Source organism: Bos indicus x Bos taurus, chromosome 5, assembly GCF_003369695.1.
Source record: "Bos indicus x Bos taurus breed Angus x Brahman F1 hybrid chromosome 5, Bos_hybrid_MaternalHap_v2.0, whole genome shotgun sequence".
Classification (NCBI taxonomy): Eukaryota; Metazoa; Chordata; class Mammalia; order Artiodactyla; family Bovidae; genus Bos; species Bos indicus x Bos taurus.
This window is the reverse complement of record NC_040080.1, coordinates 69,447,675-69,469,589: the sequence shown is the minus strand read 5'-3', so window position 1 is coordinate 69,469,589 and position 21,915 is coordinate 69,447,675. Positions and strand designations below refer to the sequence as shown.

The 21,915-nt window shown below is 44.3% G+C and overlaps 1 protein-coding gene across 2 annotated transcripts in view; it reads left to right on the top strand.

Moving 5' to 3' along the window:
- Positions 1-21,915, top strand: part of PPM1H (protein phosphatase, Mg2+/Mn2+ dependent 1H) — a 306,613-nt gene that overhangs the window by 209,001 nt on the left and 75,697 nt on the right. For both annotated transcript variants that reach the window (XR_003511171.1, XM_027542423.1), the window contains exon 6: positions 16,700-16,818. Coding sequence is in view for 1 of the 2 variants with exons in the window: in XM_027542423.1 (XP_027398224.1) it covers positions 16,700-16,818 (119 nt within the window). In the remaining variant the exon portion in view is untranslated. The remainder of the gene's footprint in view (positions 1-16,699; positions 16,819-21,915) is intronic.

Here is a 21,915-nt window from a genome sequence, read left to right as displayed (position 1 = left end):
TGCCCCCACCTCTGACAGGGTATGCTGTGGGCTGTGGCCATGGAGAACCATCTTCCATTTCCAAGACACACCGTGATCTCTCCGACCTCTGTGCCTTTGGAAATAAGCTCTGCCTGGATAGCCCTTCCCCGCTTCTCTGCCAGGAAAACTCCTCCTTATTTTTTGAGACCCCAGAATAAATGTCACTTCCTCCAGGGCGTGTCACCTCCCCCTCTCGGGGGGCCAGTCCCCAGTGCGTGCCTCGCGCTGCGTGGAAGCCCGTAGTGTGGCTGTCACCGTGCAGTATTTTATTGTTTATTCCATATTCTGTCTCCCCTCTTCCAGACTGAGCCTTTGGGAGGCAGGCCCCTTACCTTAGACATTTTACCTTGTTGTTACCTAACACAGAGCTGATATTGATCAGGATTTGTTGACTGAAGCGTTCATATTGATGTCTGGATCATTATCCAAGCACCAAGCACTCCCCACCCTCCCCCAACACCCCTCACAGCAGGCAGTGTGCCTTCGTGCCCCCCTGCCCCACCAAGCCCCACCCTGTCCTCACCACCTCCGTGCTTCTTAGTAAAAACCATTTCCTGTTTTCCTGCTGAAGGCGATGAGTAAGAGCGGATTCACTTACGTATTTTGAAATACTTTCACCTTTTTTTGCGTGGCAAAAAATGGTACCAAGAGCTTAAAACATTAACTTTTCTGGAGGGAGGGGAGTGCTGACCTTGTTCAGAGTGGGATTCCAGTGTCAGTGGTCTGCCTTGGGACGGTTGGAATAAGATGTGTGTGACTTCAGAGCTCAGCCCGGTCACGTGACTGTCTGTGATTTCTAGAATGTCCTTCACTGGTCCCCAGTTTCATTGTCAGGAATGGGCACAGAGAACACCAGGAGGCGGGTGTGAGGATGAAATGAAATAATAAATGCAGAAGTTTTCGTGGCACATGGTTCTCATCTGCTTACTGTTGGGTGAATCAAAGTCTTGCCACTTCAGATTCTTCTGGCCTGTAAACCACAGTGATACTGCCCCTTTATTTTTATTTAAGAATCACTCCTAATGTTCCCAGAAGTAATGTGTAATTGGGTATCACTCTTGCATAAACAGTGGACACTCTTAGCCCACAGAACTGAGTCTAATATCTGAATTTCTAAGGGTGAGAATACGGTCTCCATTCTTTTTCATCCTAGCTGCTAAACCATACAGGCTTCTCTACATGGAAATTACACCTAAAACTTGTCTTCCCAGACAATGGGCGTGTACATGACCAAAACATAAAATATCCTGGTTGCCCAACTTCCTGTTCTGTCAGGAGTCTAGGAATGTGTGCTTTGAAATGAACAAATCCATGAATAATATTCACATGGTCTGTGATGCAAATCTTTGTGGTGAAGCGTTTGAGAGAACTAGGGGGCTAGTAGTGTAAAATAAACTTGTGGTCAAATCTTTACCATACTTTAGAGAATTGGGAGGTTTATAGCATAAAATCTTGAAAATACTATCAATTGTGAGAGGAAAACACAAGTGTGATGTGGACTTCTCTCAGCCCAGCCCAGGCAAGTGCTGTGTGACCTTGGGTTTCTCACACAATGTCTCTGAGTCTCCCTTTCTCCTGAGTGAAATGGGTAGGAATACTTCCCTTGAAATATCCATCCCATGTCCTGAGATCACAATAAAAAGTCATCTCAAGGGCCTTCCCTGTTGGCTGAGTGGTGAAGAACCCGCCTGCCAATGCAGGAGACCCAGGTTTGACCCCTGATCCGGGAAGATCCCACATGCTGTGGAGCAACTAAGTCCCTGCACACGACTGTTTGTGCTCTAGAGCCCAGGAGCCTCAACTACTGAGCCCACTCGCCACGACTACAGAAGTGCCCACGCCCTACAGCCCATGCTCCACAGTGAGAGAAGCCGCCACAGTGAGAAGCCCGAAACTAGAGAGTAGCACGGCGCCTAGAGCGTGGTCCCGGCTCTCCGCAACTAGAGAAGCACCCACACAGCAGCAAAGTCCTACCATGGCCAAAAATAAAGCAAATATAGAAAATTATTTTAAAAAGCCATCTCATGATAATACAAAATACAATATATACATTATAATTTCAGGTTACAATCTAATCCTACCCGTTTATTTTGGGGAACATCAGTTGGCTTGAACTAATTGTAAAACATTTTAATGCAGTGAGGGCTGTTGTATCCTTTACATGATCTAAACGAGTTAGTATGTTGCTGGAAAGTTTACAATGTATTCCTTATTCTTAGGTCAAATCAAATTTTATTGTCATTATGTCTAAAGAAACATTTATGAGAGAATCTCGAAAACTTCTAGGTCCCTTGAGACTTGGTTTGAGCAGATGACTGCAGTCCCAGGGCTGTTTGACTTGCAGAACTGGTTAATGATTTTCTTGGGGGTGGGGAGAGTTCAGAGCCCTTTGTGAATGAACTGTTTTGATCCACGTCGAACAGAAATGTTCTTGGTATGCACAGTCCAGACGTCAGGGGTTATGGAACTGGAAGCAGATTACAAGATGATGGATGTGGCAGGCACGTTAATTTTGTTTGGTCTTGCATCACGACCTCAGAGGGCCCTTCATATAGCTCTCCGGGTAACATGAACTTTATTCCGTAGATTCTTAGGCTGGGTGATTAATCAAGCAGGCTTGAGGGTTTGACGTGTTCACATGGAATGTGGCAGGTGTGCGAGGGAGGGGGTCAGGGGCCATGCACTTCTGCCCCCCAGCAGCCGGGGAGAGCTGATGATCATAGTCACAAATAAGCCTTGCTCTTTTCTCACTGGGCTTTTTTTTTTTTTCATTTTTTTTTTAATGTTTCCAGGGTGATTGAAATAAAATATTTTACGGGGTCCACCAAGCTGGACAGAATGTTCTGGTGGAGTCAGGACCCACATCGGAGGGAAAGCAGTCTGGTTTATGGGCATTTCTCAGCAGAGTTTACTGCTCTGATACTATAGTCTCCAGAAAATCACCCCACTCTTGCTTCAGGTGACAGCCAGAAACAGATCTCCCTCTACGGGGGACCTCTACAGCCCTGAGGTGTGAGACTAACAGCTTCCCCTCCATTCTGCCGAGACGGAACTCTGATGTGATTACATTAAGATGTGCTGGTATCATCAGACCTCCCAATAATGTACGTCTGTCCTTGTAGATAATCCAAGTCGGCAGCTGTTTATCATCAAGGGCAGTGTGCAGAGGAGATGAAAGTGGGTTTCAGATGCACATTGGGTGCACACAAGTGCAGCATTATCTTCGGTGACTGCTGACGGTGTCCTTGGACCTGCCCCCAGCTGTCTATACCGAGTCTGATTCAATTTGCCTGCCATTTTCCCTAGTACTGAACTGGGAAAGGTCTCAAGGGGACAACACTGTGCCTCTTAGTTCTCTGGGATTTTTCACACTCAAGAAGTAGATTGCTTAAGCTTGTGCCTGCTTTTAAGACAAGAGGCTATAATTGGAAAGGTCAAGTGCACTAGTGAGTAAAAATGGCTGTCCCACCACCTCCACATGGCCCTTAACCTTGAGTTCGTGTATGCTCAGTCCGACTCTTTGCGACCCCATGGACTGTAGCCCACCAGGCTCCTCTGTCTGTGGAATTTCCTAGGCAAGAACACTGGAGTGGGTTTCCATTGCCTTCTCCGGGGGATCTTCCTGATCCAGGGATCAAATCCACGTCTCCTGCATTGGTAGGCAGAGTCTTTATCATTGAGCCATCTGGGAAGCCCCATTAACCATGAGAGCAAGGTATAAAGCTGGGAGCCTGGCTGCAGTCACAGCGAGAGAACTTACCTCCATTTCGCTTTGCCTGATGTCTGAGTCAGGGACGGACGCACTCCAACCCCTTCTCTCGCCCCATCTAACCCCCCTTTTGCAAAACTACATATGTTTCAAAATCTTGAATTAAAAAAAAAAACAATGGCAGGCTAAAGTGGTTGACATTTTTCATATTTACTATAGGTTCCATTGATCACATAGGCATCATGAAGAAGCCAGAATTTTAGAGCATGAAACTGACACCGCCCAGGGCTGCAAAGGCAGAATTTATATTCAGCTGCCCTTGGAGCACAGCTTGGCTTCAGGGAAGACTCTGAAGACATTAACCATGATAATTGAAGCTCACCACTTCTAGAGCCAGATTTTTTTAATTAATATAAATGGATGTCTGTTTTTTTCTAGGTTAGGACAAGTCAGAGACTCGGTGTGGAGGCATTCTGAATCTACTATGCATATCTAAGAAATGAATCCCACACGCTGAGCAAAATCATCATGAGAATGAGTTCCTACATTTTCTTCTTTAAAAAAAAATCCATCTTGCTACATATACATAATCTTTAGCCTCTTTAGTCCTTGTCCCCTGAAATATTCTGAATAAAAACTTGGGCACATGATTCCAATATATATTACGTTCAGACAACACTGTTTGATTCCACTTATACACGGTACCTAGGATAGTCAAGTTCATAGTGTCAGAATGTACATTGGTAGATGCTGGGGAGGGGAGGGGGAATGGGGGATTAGGGTTTAATAGGGACAGAGTTTCAGTTTGGGAAGGTGAAAATTTGGGAAGATGGGCGATGGTGAGACTTGCCCCATAATGTGAATGAACTTAGTGCCACTGAACTGTATAGTTAAATGTGGTTAAAATAGTGTGTTTTATATGTTATGACTTTTACCACAATAAAAACATATGGATAAAAAAAAGTTGGTCACTGAAAGCCAGAGCCATCTGCCCATGAGGTCCTTAAGAATTGATCTTAGTGTAAGGAAGCAAGATAATGTCATACATCCTTCAAGTACATTAAAGTTAAATATGCTTTGAGAAAGGTAGATAGGATTCAGTGAGGTTTATTAGGGCAAAACCTTAACTGTCTATAAAATGTGTTCTGTGCTTCAGTTGCTTTATCTGTGAAATAGGACAATTGCAGGACCCTCACAGGATAGGGGTGAGGATTAATGAGTTAATATTTGTAGTGCTTTCAGGAGGACCTAGATCAGAGACAAAATAAAATTTCTTAGTTTTTAAATGTAACTATATAAAGAACTTTTTCATGGCCCCCCTGCCATTGGGACTACTGTGGTATTTTATAATTTCTCAATTCCATTTGCTTATGCAAAGAGAAGGGACTTGGCTTCCCTGGTGGCTCAGACGCATCTGCCTGCAATGTGGGAGACTCGTTTGATCCCTGCGTCGGGAAGATCCCCTGGAGAAGGAAGTGGCAACCCACTCCAGTACTCTTGCCTGGAAAATCCCATGGACGGAGGAGCCTGGTAGGCTACAGCCCGTGGAGTCACAAAGAGTTGAACACAACTGAGCGACTTCACTTTCCTTTTCTTTTTTGCTGACATGAGTTGTTCCCCCTACAAGTGAATGCCTTTCCACAGAATTTTACTTGGGAATAAAAAGCAGTAGGCATATGAATATGGAAACCTTGTGTGTTTTATTTAAATGAGCACTTTCACCCCTTATTCTATTCTTTAAACTGTTGTGGAATTGACAAATCTAGGCAATTTTGTTTAATATCTCTATTTGTATTCCAGTTTCCATGTGGCTCTTTTATCATAAGATCTCAGTTTTACAATTTTAAAGTTGATTTGGGGGAATGCTACTTCTCTCTGGCTGATAGTGTAGTCCCATGTCGAGATTTAAATGTGAACCTTCCTTGACATCCACATAAACCAGGCATAATTTTATTTAATATCCAGTTCTGTAACAGCTTATATATACAAGCTTGGTTTTTGCTACTTTGAGATTTTAAGGACAAATTAAGACAGAATTCTTTATGAAAGACTCCAATCCATACATATTTAGGTCTCAGTCATTTCACATTTTCCTTCATTTTTTTTAACCTGAGGTAGAATATTCTCCTCTTGCATTGTACATCAGGTAGGCAGCCTTGGCTCTGGAATGGTCATCTCCTTTGACCATTTGTGTGACTGTTAGTGATCACTTGGGCTTGGCCAGCATCATTTTTTAATTTTTAAAAATCTATTTATTTGGCTGTGTCAAGTCTTAGTTGCTTCATGGCATGTGGGTTCTTAGTTCCCCAACTGGGTATTAAACCCATGTCCCCCACACTGCAAGGCAGATTCCTAACCACTGGACCACCAGGGAAGTCCTTTGGCTGACATTATTCATTTCATTTGTGACCCAGACTTCCTATATGGATAAATCATCCTGAAATTTAAAGGCTTCCAATACTCCTCTTGTATAATATGACAGGAGTTTTTCCCCTAGAAAAAGAGCTAGAAAGAGGAGATATTATTCAGTTTTTTAAGATTTATGTTAAACACTGAAAATCCTCATTTCAATAACTTGCTTTCGCATACTGAAGGGTCTAGAATATTTAAGAAGTTAATTCATATGGTGTTTTTCTAGTTAGAGGAGTTTACATTCCTGTCCTGGAATGCGCCTTCTCATTTCACACATGAGTGTTTATACGTTCCATATTCTGCTGATGGGAGTGGAAGTTGGAACAACTCCTTTGAAAAAGGATTTGGCCCAGCAATTCCACCCCTTGTTGTGTACCTAACAAAGTGTGTACCACTGTTTACACCAAAAGATGAGACTGTGCATAGCAGCACTGTTTGTAAGAGCCCAAGTTGGAAACTCTCCAAATGCCCACGGAGAGTAGAATGGATAAATAAACTTTGCACAGTCACAGGATGGAGTGAACAAGCTATAACTACATGCAGCAACATGGATAAATCTTTGCAGACTCAACTTCCAACCTATAGGATTCCATAGGACGGATAGAAACAGGCAAACACAGCTGGAAAGTCTGGGGCTAGTGCTTCCCTTGGGAGAAGCAGCAGGATTTGAACAGGGTCCTGACACTAGCATGCTGGTAAATGTTCAGTTGCTTAATCTGGATGCCAGCCACATGGTGTGTTTGATTTGTGAAAATTCACCCACCTGTACGCACATGTTCAGAGCACCCTACCATTTGTATATTTCTTTGAAAAGTTGGGTTTTTTAAAAGTGCTTTGGATTCATTTACTCTGATGTTGGGAAAGATTGAGGGCAAGGGGAGAAAGGGGCGACAGAGGATAAGGTGGTTGGATGGCATCACCGACTCAATGGTCATGAGTTTGAGCAAGCTCTGGGAGACCGTGAAGGACAAGGAAGCCTGGCGTGCTGCAGCCATGGGGTCACAAAGAGTCGGACAACAAGTGTGTATCACCCTTTGCAGGAGAGGACCTCCTGCAAGAGCTCATGGCCAAGCAGCAGGACAGGTTTTCCAGGAAGCCACACTTCTGCCTCCTGTCTGTCCCACACTGTTCTCTCCTAAGAGCCGCTCCAGGAGCCCCTGCTGCTTCCCACCTCCTTGCGTCCTGCTGCACTTGCCCCAAAGCCCTTACCTGACTAGCTCTTCAGATACTTTTCTGCCAGAGGAAAGCATAGGCAGAACACTGACATAAATTGCAGCGGTATTTTTTCAAATCTATCTGCTAGAGTAATGGAAACAAAAGCAAAAATGAACAAATGAGACCTAATTAAACTTAAAAGCTTTTTCACAGCAAAGGAAACCATAAACAAAATGAAAAGACAACCTACAGGGTGAAAGAAAATATTGGCAAATGATATGACCGACAAGGACTTAATTTCTAAAATATGCAAACAGCTTACACAGCTCAGTATCAAGAAAACAAAACAACCCAATCAAGAAAAGGGCAGAAGACCTAAATAGACATTTTTTTCAGAGAAGGCGTGCAGATGGCCAACAGGCACATGAAAAACTGCTCAACATCACTCATCATCAGGGAAATGCAGATCAGAACTACAATGAGGTATCACCTTATTCCAGTGAGAATGGCGCTCATTAAAACAGCTACAAATAATAAATGCTGGAGAGGGTGTGGAGAAAGGGGGACCCTTCCACACTGTTGGTGGGAGTGTAAATTCATGCAGCCATTATGGAGAACAGTGTGGAAGTTCCTTAAAAAACTAAAAATAGAGTTATCATATGATCCAGCAACCCCACTCCTGGGAAAATATCTGGAAAAGACAAAAGCTCTAATTCAAAAAGATGCATGCACCCTAGTGTTCGTAGCAGCATTATTTTAGTAGCAAGATGTAGAGGCAAACTCAGTGTCCACTGACATGAATGGATAAAGATGTGGTGCATATGTGTGTATATATATGTACATACACGCACACAACACACACACACGATGGAATATTAGTCATTAAAAAGAATGAAGTAATGCTATTTGCAGCAACATGGATGGACCTAAAGATTATCCTACTGGCTGAAGTAAACCAGACAGAAAGACAAATATCATATGATGCCACTCATATATGGAATCTCAAACATGATACAAACTTATTTACAAAACAGAAATAGATTCACGGATAGAAAACAAATGTATGGTTACCAAAGGGGAAGTGGAGGTGGGGGAGAGGGATAAATCACAAATTTGAGATTAACTTGTATATATACTGTGTGCATGCTAAGTAGCTTTTGTCATGTCTGACTCTGTGTGACCCTATGGACTGTAGCCTGCTAGGCTTCTCAGTCCATGTTCTCTAGGCAAGAATACCGGAGTCGGTTGCCATGCCCTCCTCCAAGGGGATCTTCCTGACCCAGGGATTGAACCTGAGTCTCTTATGTCTCCTGCATTGGCGGGCAGGTTCCTTACCACTAGCACCACCTGGGAAACCCCGTATATACACTACTATGTGTGAAATTAACAGTGAAGTCCTGCTATATGTATAGCACAGGAACTATATTCAGTATTTTGTAATAACCTATAATGGAAAAGAATCTGAAAAAATACATACACACATAACTGAATCACTTTGCTAAGACACTGTAAAGTGACTATACATCCATTAAAAAAATTTTTTTTAATTAAAAAAATTTTAAATAATGAACTTTTCAGATTTTCTCTGACCCTGCCCAGTGACCCCACTCTTTGTTCCTTACTCTTGAAGATAGTTCCATTCCCACCTATAAGCCTCCCTCATTCTCCCCCACTAGTGCATGAGCTCTGAGCAGAGGGGTCTCTTTTTTTAAATTCTTTGAATCCCCAACCCCTGGTACCCATACCTGCTGCTGCTGTTAAATTGCCTCAGTTGTGTCCGACTCTGTGTGAGCCCATAGATGGAAGCCCACCAGGCTCCCCTGTCCCTGGGATTCTCCAGGCAAGAACACTGGAGTGGGTTGCCATTTCCTTCTCCAATGCACGAGAGTGAAAAGTGAAAGTGAAGTCTCTCAGTCGTGTTCGACTCTTCCCGACCCCATGGACTGCATGCAGCCCACCAGGCTCCTCCATCCGTGGGATTTTCCAGGCAAGAGTACTGGAGTGGGGTGCCATTGCCTTCTCCGACCCATACCTGCAGGAGCTTATATATTAATTGCATGAATTCCATTGGCTGGATACCCCCCAAACCTGGCACAGTCCCCCTTATTGACTCTCACTATTCACAGGCAAGCTGATCACAAAGTGGCAGAAAGAAAATTTATTAAAAGAAGGAAACATTTTGTGTTCCTCAGCAGCAATTTTCAGTAACCTGGGGAACTACTATCTCAGTGTCTGCAGGAGGCCTGGTGCTCAGCCTCCTCCAGGACCCAGTATGTACATATCCCTCCCTGGGATCTGGATTCCTTTTTCCACTCCCTGTTTTCTCCCTGCCATGCCAGGATGCTCAGAGCTCTCCCCCATCCCAGGATGGTGGGGCTCAGGTCCATGTGCTCTGGAGCGAGACAGACCTGGGTTCAGGGATGCACTCTGCTCTAGTGAGACTTTCTGGAATGTTCCAGAAGGCCTCTCTTCTTCAGGTTGTCCTCTCCTGTTACGGCTCAGTCCCTCTGTGACTCGGAGACTGTCACTGAGATGGGACGGCTGTGTTTCTTCACAGGACTGTGCTCACCGGGCTCCTCTTCCCTTGATGCTGGTTTCTGCCCAGGACCAGAGAGGAGAGCAGCCAGAAGATGCTTGATCCTCCTGCCCCATCTCTGTAGCCTGCCATTTCTTGGCACAGTGATTACTCCAGCATCCTCTCCCTAGAGAAACTTCTTGTTTCTGGCCAGACACAACCATGTCTGGAAATGGATTCTCATTAAGTGGCAAGGATATGTTCTATTCTCTCTTTTTTTTTTTTTTTTAAGCAAACCTGCACTCTCTAGAGTCCTTAAAAGGCTCTCGGCCACCTGCCTGTGGTTTTGCCAGGGCAGTGGTTACCAAGCCTTTTCCCCCAAGTGCCGTTTATGGTACACAGCCGAGCTCCAAATGTACCTCCACCCCCTCACTTTAGTTAGAAGCATTCAGTTATGCTTCCTTGAAGGAGAGCCTCAAAATTTAGGATAAATAGAGGTACAAAAAGAAGTCTATTGGGTTTTGTTTTTGTTTTTTTTAACATGGGGCAGGCTAGCACAATTGAAATTGGATTTTAGTGTAAAATATGTTTGTAGGTTTCTAGTCGGCATGCTTATTAGGAGGAGGAGAGGCAACATATTTAGATATCCTTAGGACTGTGGAATATCATGAAGTTTTCAATGGTAAACTGTATCCACATTCTTGAGAATTTACAGGAAGGTATCTATGAAATTGTTAAATAAAAATGTTCTAAATCCAAAATATGTAATGTGCATCCAAGATTATAAATGCCATAGATCTTAGTTTTATCTTTTTCTAATGTTTGAAAGCTATGTTGTCTTACTTTATAAAGTAATAGTCACTGAAAGGTGACTGTGTAAAGCAGGTCAGAATGTTCTGTATTCATTCCTCTAGCAAATACTTAAGAGTCTTTACTGTGGTCAGTACTATGCTGGGCACTAGAGTGTAGCTGAGGTTTTAAAAATAATGAACATATTCAAGTGTATCTGGTATTACTTGCGTCACCATGCAGATGTTTCTAACATACATAAATCCAAATAGCGCCATCAAAGAGAAAAAGCTAAAATATATTCAGCCTAGCAGATAAATAAGGAATGTGTAGGAGAGTGTCGAGAATTTTCATTTTGCAGGTGGACCTGTGACCCTAATGTGTGCTTGCTTTCATCTTGGATGTTGATCCCATTACAGTCCACGTTTCTAATACACCAGCATCCTTAGCTGAGCCTGGGGAAGGGGCAGTCATCATGCATATGTTTATGAGTGGTCCGGGTATGAGCCATGGAGTTAAAAACATGCCAGAATTGTCCATGAATTCTACAAGTTTGGAGTCAGAAAAATCATTGGATTTTATTGCTGAAAGGAACCTGACACATCACAGCTCCCACGTTTTGCAGACTCTAAACTGTGTCTGTGTAGTGCTTACATGTATTATGAGTTAAGTCACTTTTGAGGCTCAAGATTCTAGAATGCTGACTTGGGCAATGGTTCCAGCAGGGCAGGCCAGCACTAGTGAAGTAACACTAACCAGTCTATGTTGCTTGGACGCTGGGCAGGTCCTAAAGAAGTTTCTGAGTTCCCAAGTTGCTGGGCCACTCGACTTCTGAGAACAAAATGTCTCTGTGCTGGGCTGTTGGGCTGCAGAGGGCTTCAGCATCGCCTGCATTGGCGCCGGGTGTGTCTACCTGGGGTGGCCCCTTCCAGTGACTCAAATTTTTGGAATATGAAAGGGCTGTAAAACTCCTCTCAACGGTTTTGTCAAACCTAGTTTAAAACCTGGCTTCTCAAAAAATAATAAATTTTAGAGTATGTTCAAAATGAAAATAATCCATATCTACTGGTAGACATATTCATGAATATAGGTAAGTTAGAAAGGAAACCATCAGATAATACTTTGTAATATTTTGATGACTTTGAGTGTATGTACATATATAAACATAAGTACATATAAGACCACATTATGGACTGAAGGTATGTATTCCTCCCCCCACATTCCTGTGTGGAAACCCTCACCCCCAATGTACTGAATTTCGAGATAGGACCTTTACAGAAGTAATTAATAAATGAGGTCGTAAGAGTGGGCCCTGATTTGATAAGGTTAGTTTCCTGATGAGAAGAGATGCCAGCATGCTCGATTTCTCTCTCCCCATGAGAGCGTGGAGGAAAGCTTGTGAGGTTCAGGAAGAGAGTCCTCACCAGGCAGCAAATCTGCTGGCATCTTGATCTTAGATTTCCCAGACTCCAGTCTGTGAGAAATAATTTTTTGCTGCTTTAGATCCCTGTCTGGTATTTTGATATGACAACCTGAAAGACTGTGCAGACTTTGATGAGTATTGCCTGACAAGGTATACCAATGAGCATTTTCCTCAGAAAACAACAGGTATATGTCCCATTATATTGTAGCATCTCATTTTTCATTTGTCAGCCACCTGTCTACTTGTACTTAATTCTTGAGTTGTTTCTTTCTTTAACAGCAGTAACTCCATCAGGTCTGACAAATAAAACTGGGGTGAGTATCAAAAGTGCTGCTAAGAGGGAAGCCTACGGTTAGGATGGGAACGGTCATTTTAAAGCATAGTGAAAAGGACTTCCCTGGTGGCTCAGATGGTAAAGAATCTGCCTGCAAGGGAGGAGACCTGGGTTTAATCCCTGGGTTGGGAAGATTCCCTGGAGAGGGGAATGGCTACCCACTCCAGTATTCTGGCCTGGAGAATCCATAAACAGAGGAGCCTGGTGGGCTACATGGGGTCACAAAAAGTTGGATGCAACTGAGCAACTAACACTTTCACTTTCAAAAATATGCCAGGGGGCGGGATATGTCCTCAGTACGTGTGGAATACACATGCATTCTATGATGGGCATGGCTATAACAGAAAATGTGCCACATAACATGTGGAATGTGCTGTGGCGGTTAGCCAGAGGAAGAAAAATGATCACAGAGAAACCCAAGGGTGTGGCATTGTATCGGTGGGGGTTGAATACCACAGTAATTCCTCAGAGACAAAATACCTTTTCTCTCTTACCTTCGGACATACCTGAAGTTTACAGTTGATTGTTGCTATCAGCCTAGTGTTCAGCATGACATGGACGTCATCTTCCGGGCATAAGCAGACATCAGTAGATCAGGATTGAAGTTCAGAACAGGAGCTCACTCAGCAACTTGGAGGAAAACCCCACAGACTAACGGGAAGCGCTGCTGTCCCTTCGGAGGTACCAGTCCAGCAGGGGGACTTAGGGAGGAGTGACCAGCCTTGCTCAGCCGCATCCCCCAAGTGGACGTCAGAAGAAAGCAAACTCTGGAGGATGACAAAGCCAGCTTCAGAACTCCGCACCCCTGCCTCTGAGGCTTGTAGTGCTTCTACAAGTTGTTAAACCCAAAGGGCCCCTGAAATATAGCTGGCTCTTGTGGGGAAATCATGAACACAGGGTAATTTAGAACTGGAAAATGATGAGTGCCATCAGATCCTAAATGCGAAAATGTTTTTGAACAACCTTAACAGATACTCTTCATTTACATATTCCTTCCTTAAATATGCAAAATGTGTGTTAGTTGCTCAGTCATGTCTGACTCTGCTATCCCCATGGACTGTAACCCACCAGGCTCCTCTGTCCACAGGATTTCTCAGGTGGGAATGTTGAAGTGGATTGCCATTTCCTTCTCCAGGGGATCTTCACGACCCAGGAATCGAACCCACGTCTCCTGCGTTGTAGGAGGATTCTTTGCTGTGTAAGCCACCAGGGAAGCCTGCAAAACAGTGATAGATAATAGTTTTGCCTACATTGAAAGGAGCTCTTTAAAAATAATAAATTAAAAAATTGAAGTGATTAGAAAGTATTATGCCTAGTGTAAAATTGGCAGCTTTTCCCCCCTGCCTTAGAGGTAACTAATGGCACATCTAATAAGAAGCATCTTAGAATTGATGAACTACAATAGCCACTTGTTATAACAGGAGAAGCAGGTGGCTTGTTGAGACCCTGAAAGTCTCTGCATGTGAAGGGACAACGGATGTCACAGATGACCAAGGGTTCAAGGTCCCTTTGAGCCTGCCCATCCCCAGAGGGAGAGGCATGGTGGCCCCTGTCAGTAGTAGCTACCCTGCAGACTTCTGATAAAGTGCCCAGGCAAACATTCCAACGGTAAAGGCACGAGGGTACAGAATGTACTTAGTCATGGCTTTTGGGTCATAGCCTGTTTGTTATGGTGTGTGTGTGTGTGATGTACCTGTATTTATACATATGTATACTCACTTATGCGTACATGTATGTTAAAGGTTTTTGTTGTTGTTTAGTTACTAAGTCGTGTCCACTCTTTGCAACCCTATGGTTGTAGGGGTTGTAGCCTTCCAGGCTCCTCTATCCTCCACGGTCTCTCAGAGTTTGATAGATCTGTATATCTATGACATGATATACATAAGTTTCTATACATGCACTCTCACAGACACATATTGTTTGACAGCCTGCTTTTTATAAACGTATGTTTGCTCTTTCTGTGTAATTACATGTTCTCTCTGACACCTTTGTATGTGATCCCACAGAATCCTTTTGTATGGATTTGTACTACTTTAATCACTCGTGTTATTAAACGATTTCTTCTCGCTATTTGAAGAACATTGTTGTGGCCCAGCTGTGTGCAGATCTGTAATTTTTTTATTAACCAGATCCTCACGTGTGCCTATTTGTGGTTCAGACTTGGCATGGCAACAGGCCTGTTGTTGCCTGTTCACTGTTTTTTGTTAATGTGTGTGCAGGTTAAAGGACCAACATACGGGTTAGGATGGAGGTTATGGGTTTGATGTTAAGCTCAAACCCTAGAATCACCCATTCCTGGCTGATAACCTTAGGCTAGGTGTCTTAACCTCTCTGGACCTTAGTTTCCTCACTTGTGAATTGAGTCTATGACATCTGCTTCATAGCATTACTAAGGTAATAACATAAGGTGTTAAGTGCCTGACGTGTAGCAACCCCTAGGTCAGTGTTACTCTGGCTTAGAAGGCAAGGGGATAGACAGAAACACCATGCTGATATAGTCCCAAAATTTTGAGAGATGACAGAGGATATATGACAGACGGTGCTGTTCACTGACTACTAATGCCTTTGGTCCTTAGTTTTCATGGGTCGACCCAAATAATGGAGAGGAATAAAATTGTGTCTACTCTGTAGATACAGCTGCCATCAAGGATGCGATTTCTGCAGTTGCCCAGAGTCTGCACTTGGCTTAATGCTCCACTGTCACCATCTTGAAATTTTTAACTTTGACTAGTGGCTCCGTATTTTCCTTTTGCAATGGGCCCCACAGATCAGGTCCTGCCCTAAGATTGTTAGGGGTGTGAACTGAGAGCTCACAAAATACTACAGAAGACTTGACAGCCATTAGATGGATAAATTATTTTCTTGTTATAAACAGAGACCATCATGATCAGTGCACTTTAGATGTCAATTCATTATTCAAATAGTATGAGATAAATCTGCAATTAGTCTCAATGTGCAAGTAAAGAAACTGAGGCCCAAGCAGTTAAGTCACCCAGGAAAACCACTGAGCTTATAAATGCAGAACTTGGATTCGAATCCAGAGCCCACCCCACTGACCTGTGCTGTGAATTTTAGTTCCCTTCTTCCTTTCCAAGGAAGCTTTCTGTAAAACCCAGTGTTTTAGTGTCCTTGATACTCAGAGGCAGCACAAGTCTCATTCCCAGCAGAGGTTTCAAAGCCCCTCCCCTCTTCTCACCCCCATCCTGCCCCTCCTTTCCCCATGCCTGCTCAGCATCCCTGGCTCAGAGTTCTGTTGGCTGGTCCAATCTGACCAGCCTGGGGACAGTTCAGCTTGGCTTCCTCTGACTCCTAGTACACTTGGCTTCTAATGGCTAGCATCCAACAGAGACCTCTGAACCACCATGAGACTCAGTGGAAGATAGGTTGGTGTCAGGTCCTGGGAAAGAGGCCGCGGGAGATGTCTGTTTCCAGCAGACCAAGGACATGGCCATCTGTCCTGTGGCAGGGAGCCCTGGCTCCCCTGCAGTGCCAGGCCGTGCTCTGCTCTGCTCACTCTTTTCTCTGCCAGAGAAAGAGAGAGCCATTCCAGTACACCACTAACAAACAGGTATATGGCTTGGTACAGGGCAGATCCAGGCCAGGTCTGCTTACGATGTGTAGACTCCAAGCAGGGAAGTTCATACTTGAGCATTCCGTCTCTTGGATAACTGGATTTGAATTTGGAGTGTGACAATGAGACTGTTTGTTGTTTCACAGCAATTCCCTAAGTGGCTGTTTGCTCAAGACTTGTGTAGTGTGAACAGAGATTTGGGGGAGGGGAAGAAGCCATCTGCTCTGGAACAGTCTTCCAATTACATGATCAAATTACTGCAGAGCAAAATGGAGGGAGTCCAACAGAAAGTTCCTGTCTGGTGCATGCGGCCCCAGCCCTCTCTCTCAGGCCATTGTGTTCACATGGAGACCCACACGCAGCTTTCAGAGCCAAGGCCGTGATAACTAGGAACATGCGCAGGAGGCAAGCAGAGAAAGCCAAGGAGGAGAGAGTCAGGGTGAGCTTTCCTGACGTCCAACCAAGTGAAACCATCTTGAATTTGAATTATAAAGTGAACCTTTTTCTTGCTTTAGAGATACATTTCTCTGATTACAATTAATTTATCATCTCACATGAAAAAGTCATGTCTTTTTATAAATTACATTCGTGATTTTTATTTGTTGATATTGTATTCAGGTTCTTAAATCTGTTTATCTCCCTAAAAATTTGAGAACCATCTTCTAACTTCATAAATGTGGCCTGTGTCAATTTGCGAAACATCCTTGGGTCTTATTTTTTCCTCTAAATATGTGGTTTTTTTCTTCTTCTTCTTCTCTTTTTGCTATTAGGCATTCATGCAGCCTCACTTGCTGGGAAATGAGTTCACACATTTGGAGTTTCCAAGGAGAGTACAGAGGAAGGAACTTGGAAAGAAGATGCTCTACAGGGATTTTAATATGACAGGCTGGTAAGAACATGCCTCCCTCTGCCTGGGCACTGCTGCAGTGTCCGTGAAGGCAGCATCGCCGCCATGAAAAGTCAGTTCTGCAGTTTGGATCAGGAGGTGCAGGCGGAGCCCTGGGCTGGTGGGGAAGGAAAAGGGTCTACACCCGCTTCTGCTGCTCTCAGATCTGGGTGTTGGTTTGCTTCTCTGCTCTCTGAGGCCCTCCCTAAGGATACTAGACCCATCAAGCTGATGTTATCCCCCACTTCACACAGAGCAGGAGTTTGGGGGCTTTTAAAACACATTAAACTTGGTTTTTTTAGGTCACAGTTACTTAATGGGGCTCAAAGGAATGAGCCAAAGCTCTATTTGGCCAGACCAGCTTGGATTTGAATCATAACTCTGACCTTTCAGAATAGGCAGAGTTGGATAAACTACTTAACCCCTATGAGTTCAGTTTCTCATGAATAAAATGAAAAGAATACTCTCTGAAGGGTGGGTGTAAGGACCAGCGGTAATGAGCTGTTATTATTTCACCACATTTCACCACAAAAGAGCTCTTGGCAACGGGCGTCTTATTCTCCAAACACACATACCTATATAAGGCCCCCAAACCATTTCTGTGGGTCAGTAGTTAACATTGACTAAGACCTCATCTGTTTATTCCAACTGAAAATAGATATGATGATAAAGTACTGAAACTTCATAAGGTTGGTGTAAGGACGAAGCGAGGGGACAGTGCCTGGCACCAAGGAGCGTAGGGGAAGGTTTGCTCTAAGACCCTGTGATCCTGACCAGGGAGCCCCTTGCCAGTCTGGAGGACAGCAGAATGAGACAGAGGCCTCTTTCCTTGCCACGCCCCCAACACAGGCTACAAAGTAGATTTCATTATCTCTTCTTGTTTGACCAAAATAGCTGTAACAGATGGTCACAGCCCAAATTCCCATAGGGATGACTTTTAGGCTGAAAATCCACTCCAAGGGTATGTACTGTCTTAAAGGAATAGTCGAGCTACCCAGCCAGGATCAGAGGCTATCCTGAGGCATGTCCAGTTGTCCTTTGTCATCCAAAGAGATCCTCACCAGTATTCACCCTTCTTCTAGAGCAGGGTCAGCAAATTGCAGTCCGAGAACCAAATTCCAACGCCCCGTCCCCCCCACAACCACCTCTTCTAGTAAATAACTTTGAAAAGTATAGTCACATTCTTTTGTTTATGTTTGAGCTGTCACTTCATGCGACAACAGAGCATTTGAGTGGTTGCAGCAGGGCTTTAAAAATACTTACTCCTGCTCTAAAACATGATTGGGTTTATCAGAAAGGGTTTACCACATTTGCTGCTCTGAGCTCTGAAGTTTTGTTGCTCCAGAATGGGTTTCCTTGCAAATGCATTTTTATTCAATCAGCAGAATCAGCACTCCTTACAGAAAAGTTTCAGGTGAGGGTTCATGTAATTCAGAAAACCGTAGAGGCTTGGTTTGGTCTGGTCTTTGTAGAATTTGGAAAGGTGGACTGAAAACCATTCCAGTTTAGGAACCCACGTGGTTATAAACACATAAACAAAAAGAGCAAAGCTAACAGACAGCAAGGAAAATGGCCAAAATGGGGGAGGGTGTGGCTGTAGGAAGTCAGGCTGAGATGGTACCGGGAGAGCATAATTGAGAATGTGGGAAGCCAGACAGGGAAATTGAGGTTTACTGTGAGACCCTGCTGGTTACACTTTTGTGTTGCTGAGGAGAATGAAATGATAAAAAGCAATGCTTTAGGAAGGTTATTATACAGTAAGAGGGAGAATGACCAGGAGAGAAAGCAGATTCAGATATCTAGAGAAAAATTATCATAGAAATATGGATATGAGATCTCCAGAGCCAAATAGAGGGATGGAAGCAGAAAGCAGAGAAGGCAAGGAAATAAACAAGAAACTAGATGGTTTTGGTCAAGGGATAAATGTAAGGGGTAAGTCATCAGTTACTCTAATTATAGTGGTCTGTCAGCCCCCAGAGGGGCAGCCCAGTGCCTCATCCTGTGCCTGACATGTAGTTGACAGGCTGTGATTATTGGATGAAAGGTGTGATTGACAGAAGTTGATGGGGGTGGCGAACACACAGATGGTTGATGGGAAGGGTAGGAATGAGAAGCCAGCACACAAGCCATGTTGAGCTTGAGGCAAGGCTGTTTGTATTTTCTTTCTATGCCAAAAAGGCAAATTAGATCTCAGCAGTCACAACAAACTTGGTAAACAAATGGCTAAAGATTACCCCTTTTTACAGTTTTTTTTAAAATGTAGATAAGTTCAGGATTAGATTACATCCAGCTTTATGCACACACACAGTTACTCGCTTTTGCTCTCTATCTAACATACAGGCACACACATGCATTAGCAGGGTCTTAAGCAAGTGAACAGTCCATAAATGGGCTGTATTTAACTGTGCAGAACTCCACAGAAGGTACCGAATAACCGAGGAGCCAAGACTGAGAATGGCTTCAGTCAGATGTGATTTGCTCATTTGTTTCAGCAAAGCTCCCTACATGGCTGTTGGCTCACAACTTTGGCTACAAGCAGAGATTGATGTACATCTTTGTTTATTTCCTATCTGTTGTTACTTAGGATTTGAAAATGACACTTATGGGAAAGGAGAGATCTATCTTTGTTGGAAGAAGTTGGGAAGTTTAAAACCAATTTAGACCCCTGCCTATGTAAACTCCTTTTGCCCACCTCCCAGCTTTAATGAGTTCTTTTAAAAAATGTTTTTTTACCTCTAACAGAAAACCTCAAGCCTAGCAGTTATTTTTTCAGGACTTAAGAAACATAGACTCCCAATTTCCTATTTTTCTGAGTTGTCTATTAGAAAGAGAAAGGCTGGCAAATGAATTAAACAGAAAGAGACAAGGATCTGCAGCCTCTTTTTCCATGAAAGCCCCAAATTACTGCCAAGGTGTTGGGATTGGTTGAAGGTGGACTGGTGGGTGTTGGGAATGCATCGTGCTCAAGGAGACAGGTAAGTCCTCACCCCAGCCCTCCTTTATGTTTCTTGGCTTCAGAATTAGTCTTGGCCTGTGAACTTGTAAACCTTTCTAACAAGTAAGGGTTCATCCATTGCCAAGCTGTTGAAACTTTGTAGCAAAGACCTAGTTGTGGAAATGTTTATCTGCCTGCTTGTCCCTACTGGTCATGGGGCTGGCTGACAGTGAGGGAGACAGCTAAGGGCCAGGCACCGACTGTGATGAGACCTTTACACACTTCCTATGAACTCGGTGCATTTTACAGATGAGGAAACTGAGGCACATGGGCCAAGTTGCTCAAGGTCATACAACTCGTAAGGGGAAAAGCCAGTCTGTGAACCAAGGTGACCTCACTTCAGGGGTACACTGTTCAGTCTGGTGCTAAACTGTCAAATGCCCAAAGAGGAGTCCTCCTCCTCATTCCCATTTTGCAGCTGAGCAAATTGAGGCTCAGAGGGATTAAGTGGCTTACACTTACTTAAGTGGCCACGAATGCAAAAATGTCAGAATAAACCCAGGCTTCTGATTCTTAGCCTGGGGCTCTTTCTGATACAATCAGAATCAACTTTTCTTCAGAGTGAGATTAGACATGATTATTCAGTTTTGAGCTGCGGTGGAAATTTAAGCAGGGGACCTCCATCTACTAGGATCAGTGTCTCCTTGCCAGCCCTTTAGAGGACAAGAGGATGAAATAAAACATTTCAGGAGCTGCCGAGGTAGTCATTTTTCCAGTTCTCAATCTGACCCAATGGACTGTTGGCCAAATTAAACTGTGATGCTTCACACTCGTCACTAAAAGTCTGTGTGTGGTTTGGGGGTGGTGATGATGGGGATGATCCCCAAAGCACCAGATTTCCTTTACTTAGGAAAATTGACTGCTCTCATTAGAGGAGCATCCTGCCAGCTTTCTGTGGTGTGTCTGCAGCCGGGAGGAAGTGTGGGAGAGGATGTCAGCTCCGGGAAGCCTGCTCTCATAATTAAGGATGAGTCTGTTGCCTCGTGATGGGGATTCTTTCTCTCCCACCCTCGTGCTTTCTCGGAGACTATGGAGCTTGGCAGGCCCAGATTGTATAGAGGACAAAAGGTTATTGTCACCCAGACCTTCCTAATGAAATCTGTCTCGTCCCTGGCTCCCCCACCTCCTTTCTGCTCAGATAGTTTGCACAGGGGTTTGATTTACGAAGGCTTTTTTTTTCTTCTCTCTCTCTTTTTTAAAAATTATTTTATAAATAGGTCAAGTTTGGTTTCTTTTGTTTTTTGTGTTTTTTTTACTATGGTGGGTGGGTCTTTGTTGGTGTGCAGGCTTCCCATGGCGGTGGCTTCTCTTGTGGAGCACTGGCTCTGGGACATGCAGGCTTCGGTAGTTGCAGCTCCCAGGCTCTAGAGCCCAGACTCACTGGTTGTGGCACACACACGTAGTTACTCTGTGGCATGGGGGATCTTCCTGGACCAGGGATCGAACCCGTGTCTCCTGCGTTGGCAGGCAGATTCTTTACCTCTGAGCCACCAGGGAAGCCCCACAAAGGTGTTTGCTAACAGCACTCTGGATGCTGAGTCAGTCCCTGACATGTCCCAGCTCTCACCTTCTGTGCTGGATGTCCTCGGTCCTGGTGCCAGAACCTTGGCCTTGGACTTGGTACGAGCCGTGTCCCTCCTCCCCAGCCCTTTGTGTGGAGCTGCTGTCTGTTGCACGATGCTCACTAGCTGGCATTGTGAGCCCAGCGTCCTGACCCACTCCCCTCTGAGCCATCTCAGGCTGTTATTTGCTGGCAAGCATCTGTGTTCCCGAGTTAAAACAACAGTTTCTCACAGCTGGCTTTGTGGCACCAAGTGCCCGCTGCTGTGACCGCGGGTGATTTCGCTTTCTCGTGTAGGATCTGTGTTCTTTGTGCTCTGTGTCTGGCCGCATGGGGTGACGAGCAAGGCTGGGCCCCCACACACACACCCCAGAGCACACGGGAGGGGGCCATAGCTTCACCCCTGGCTTTGGGCCAGACTCTCCAGCAGCTGTTCCTGGGCTGATGGGATTTGTTGAGAGCGAGGGCCAAAGAGGACAAGTCCATCGTGTGAATGCAAGATTGCTTCCAGATGGTTCTGGTTAACAGTAAAGTACACCAAAAT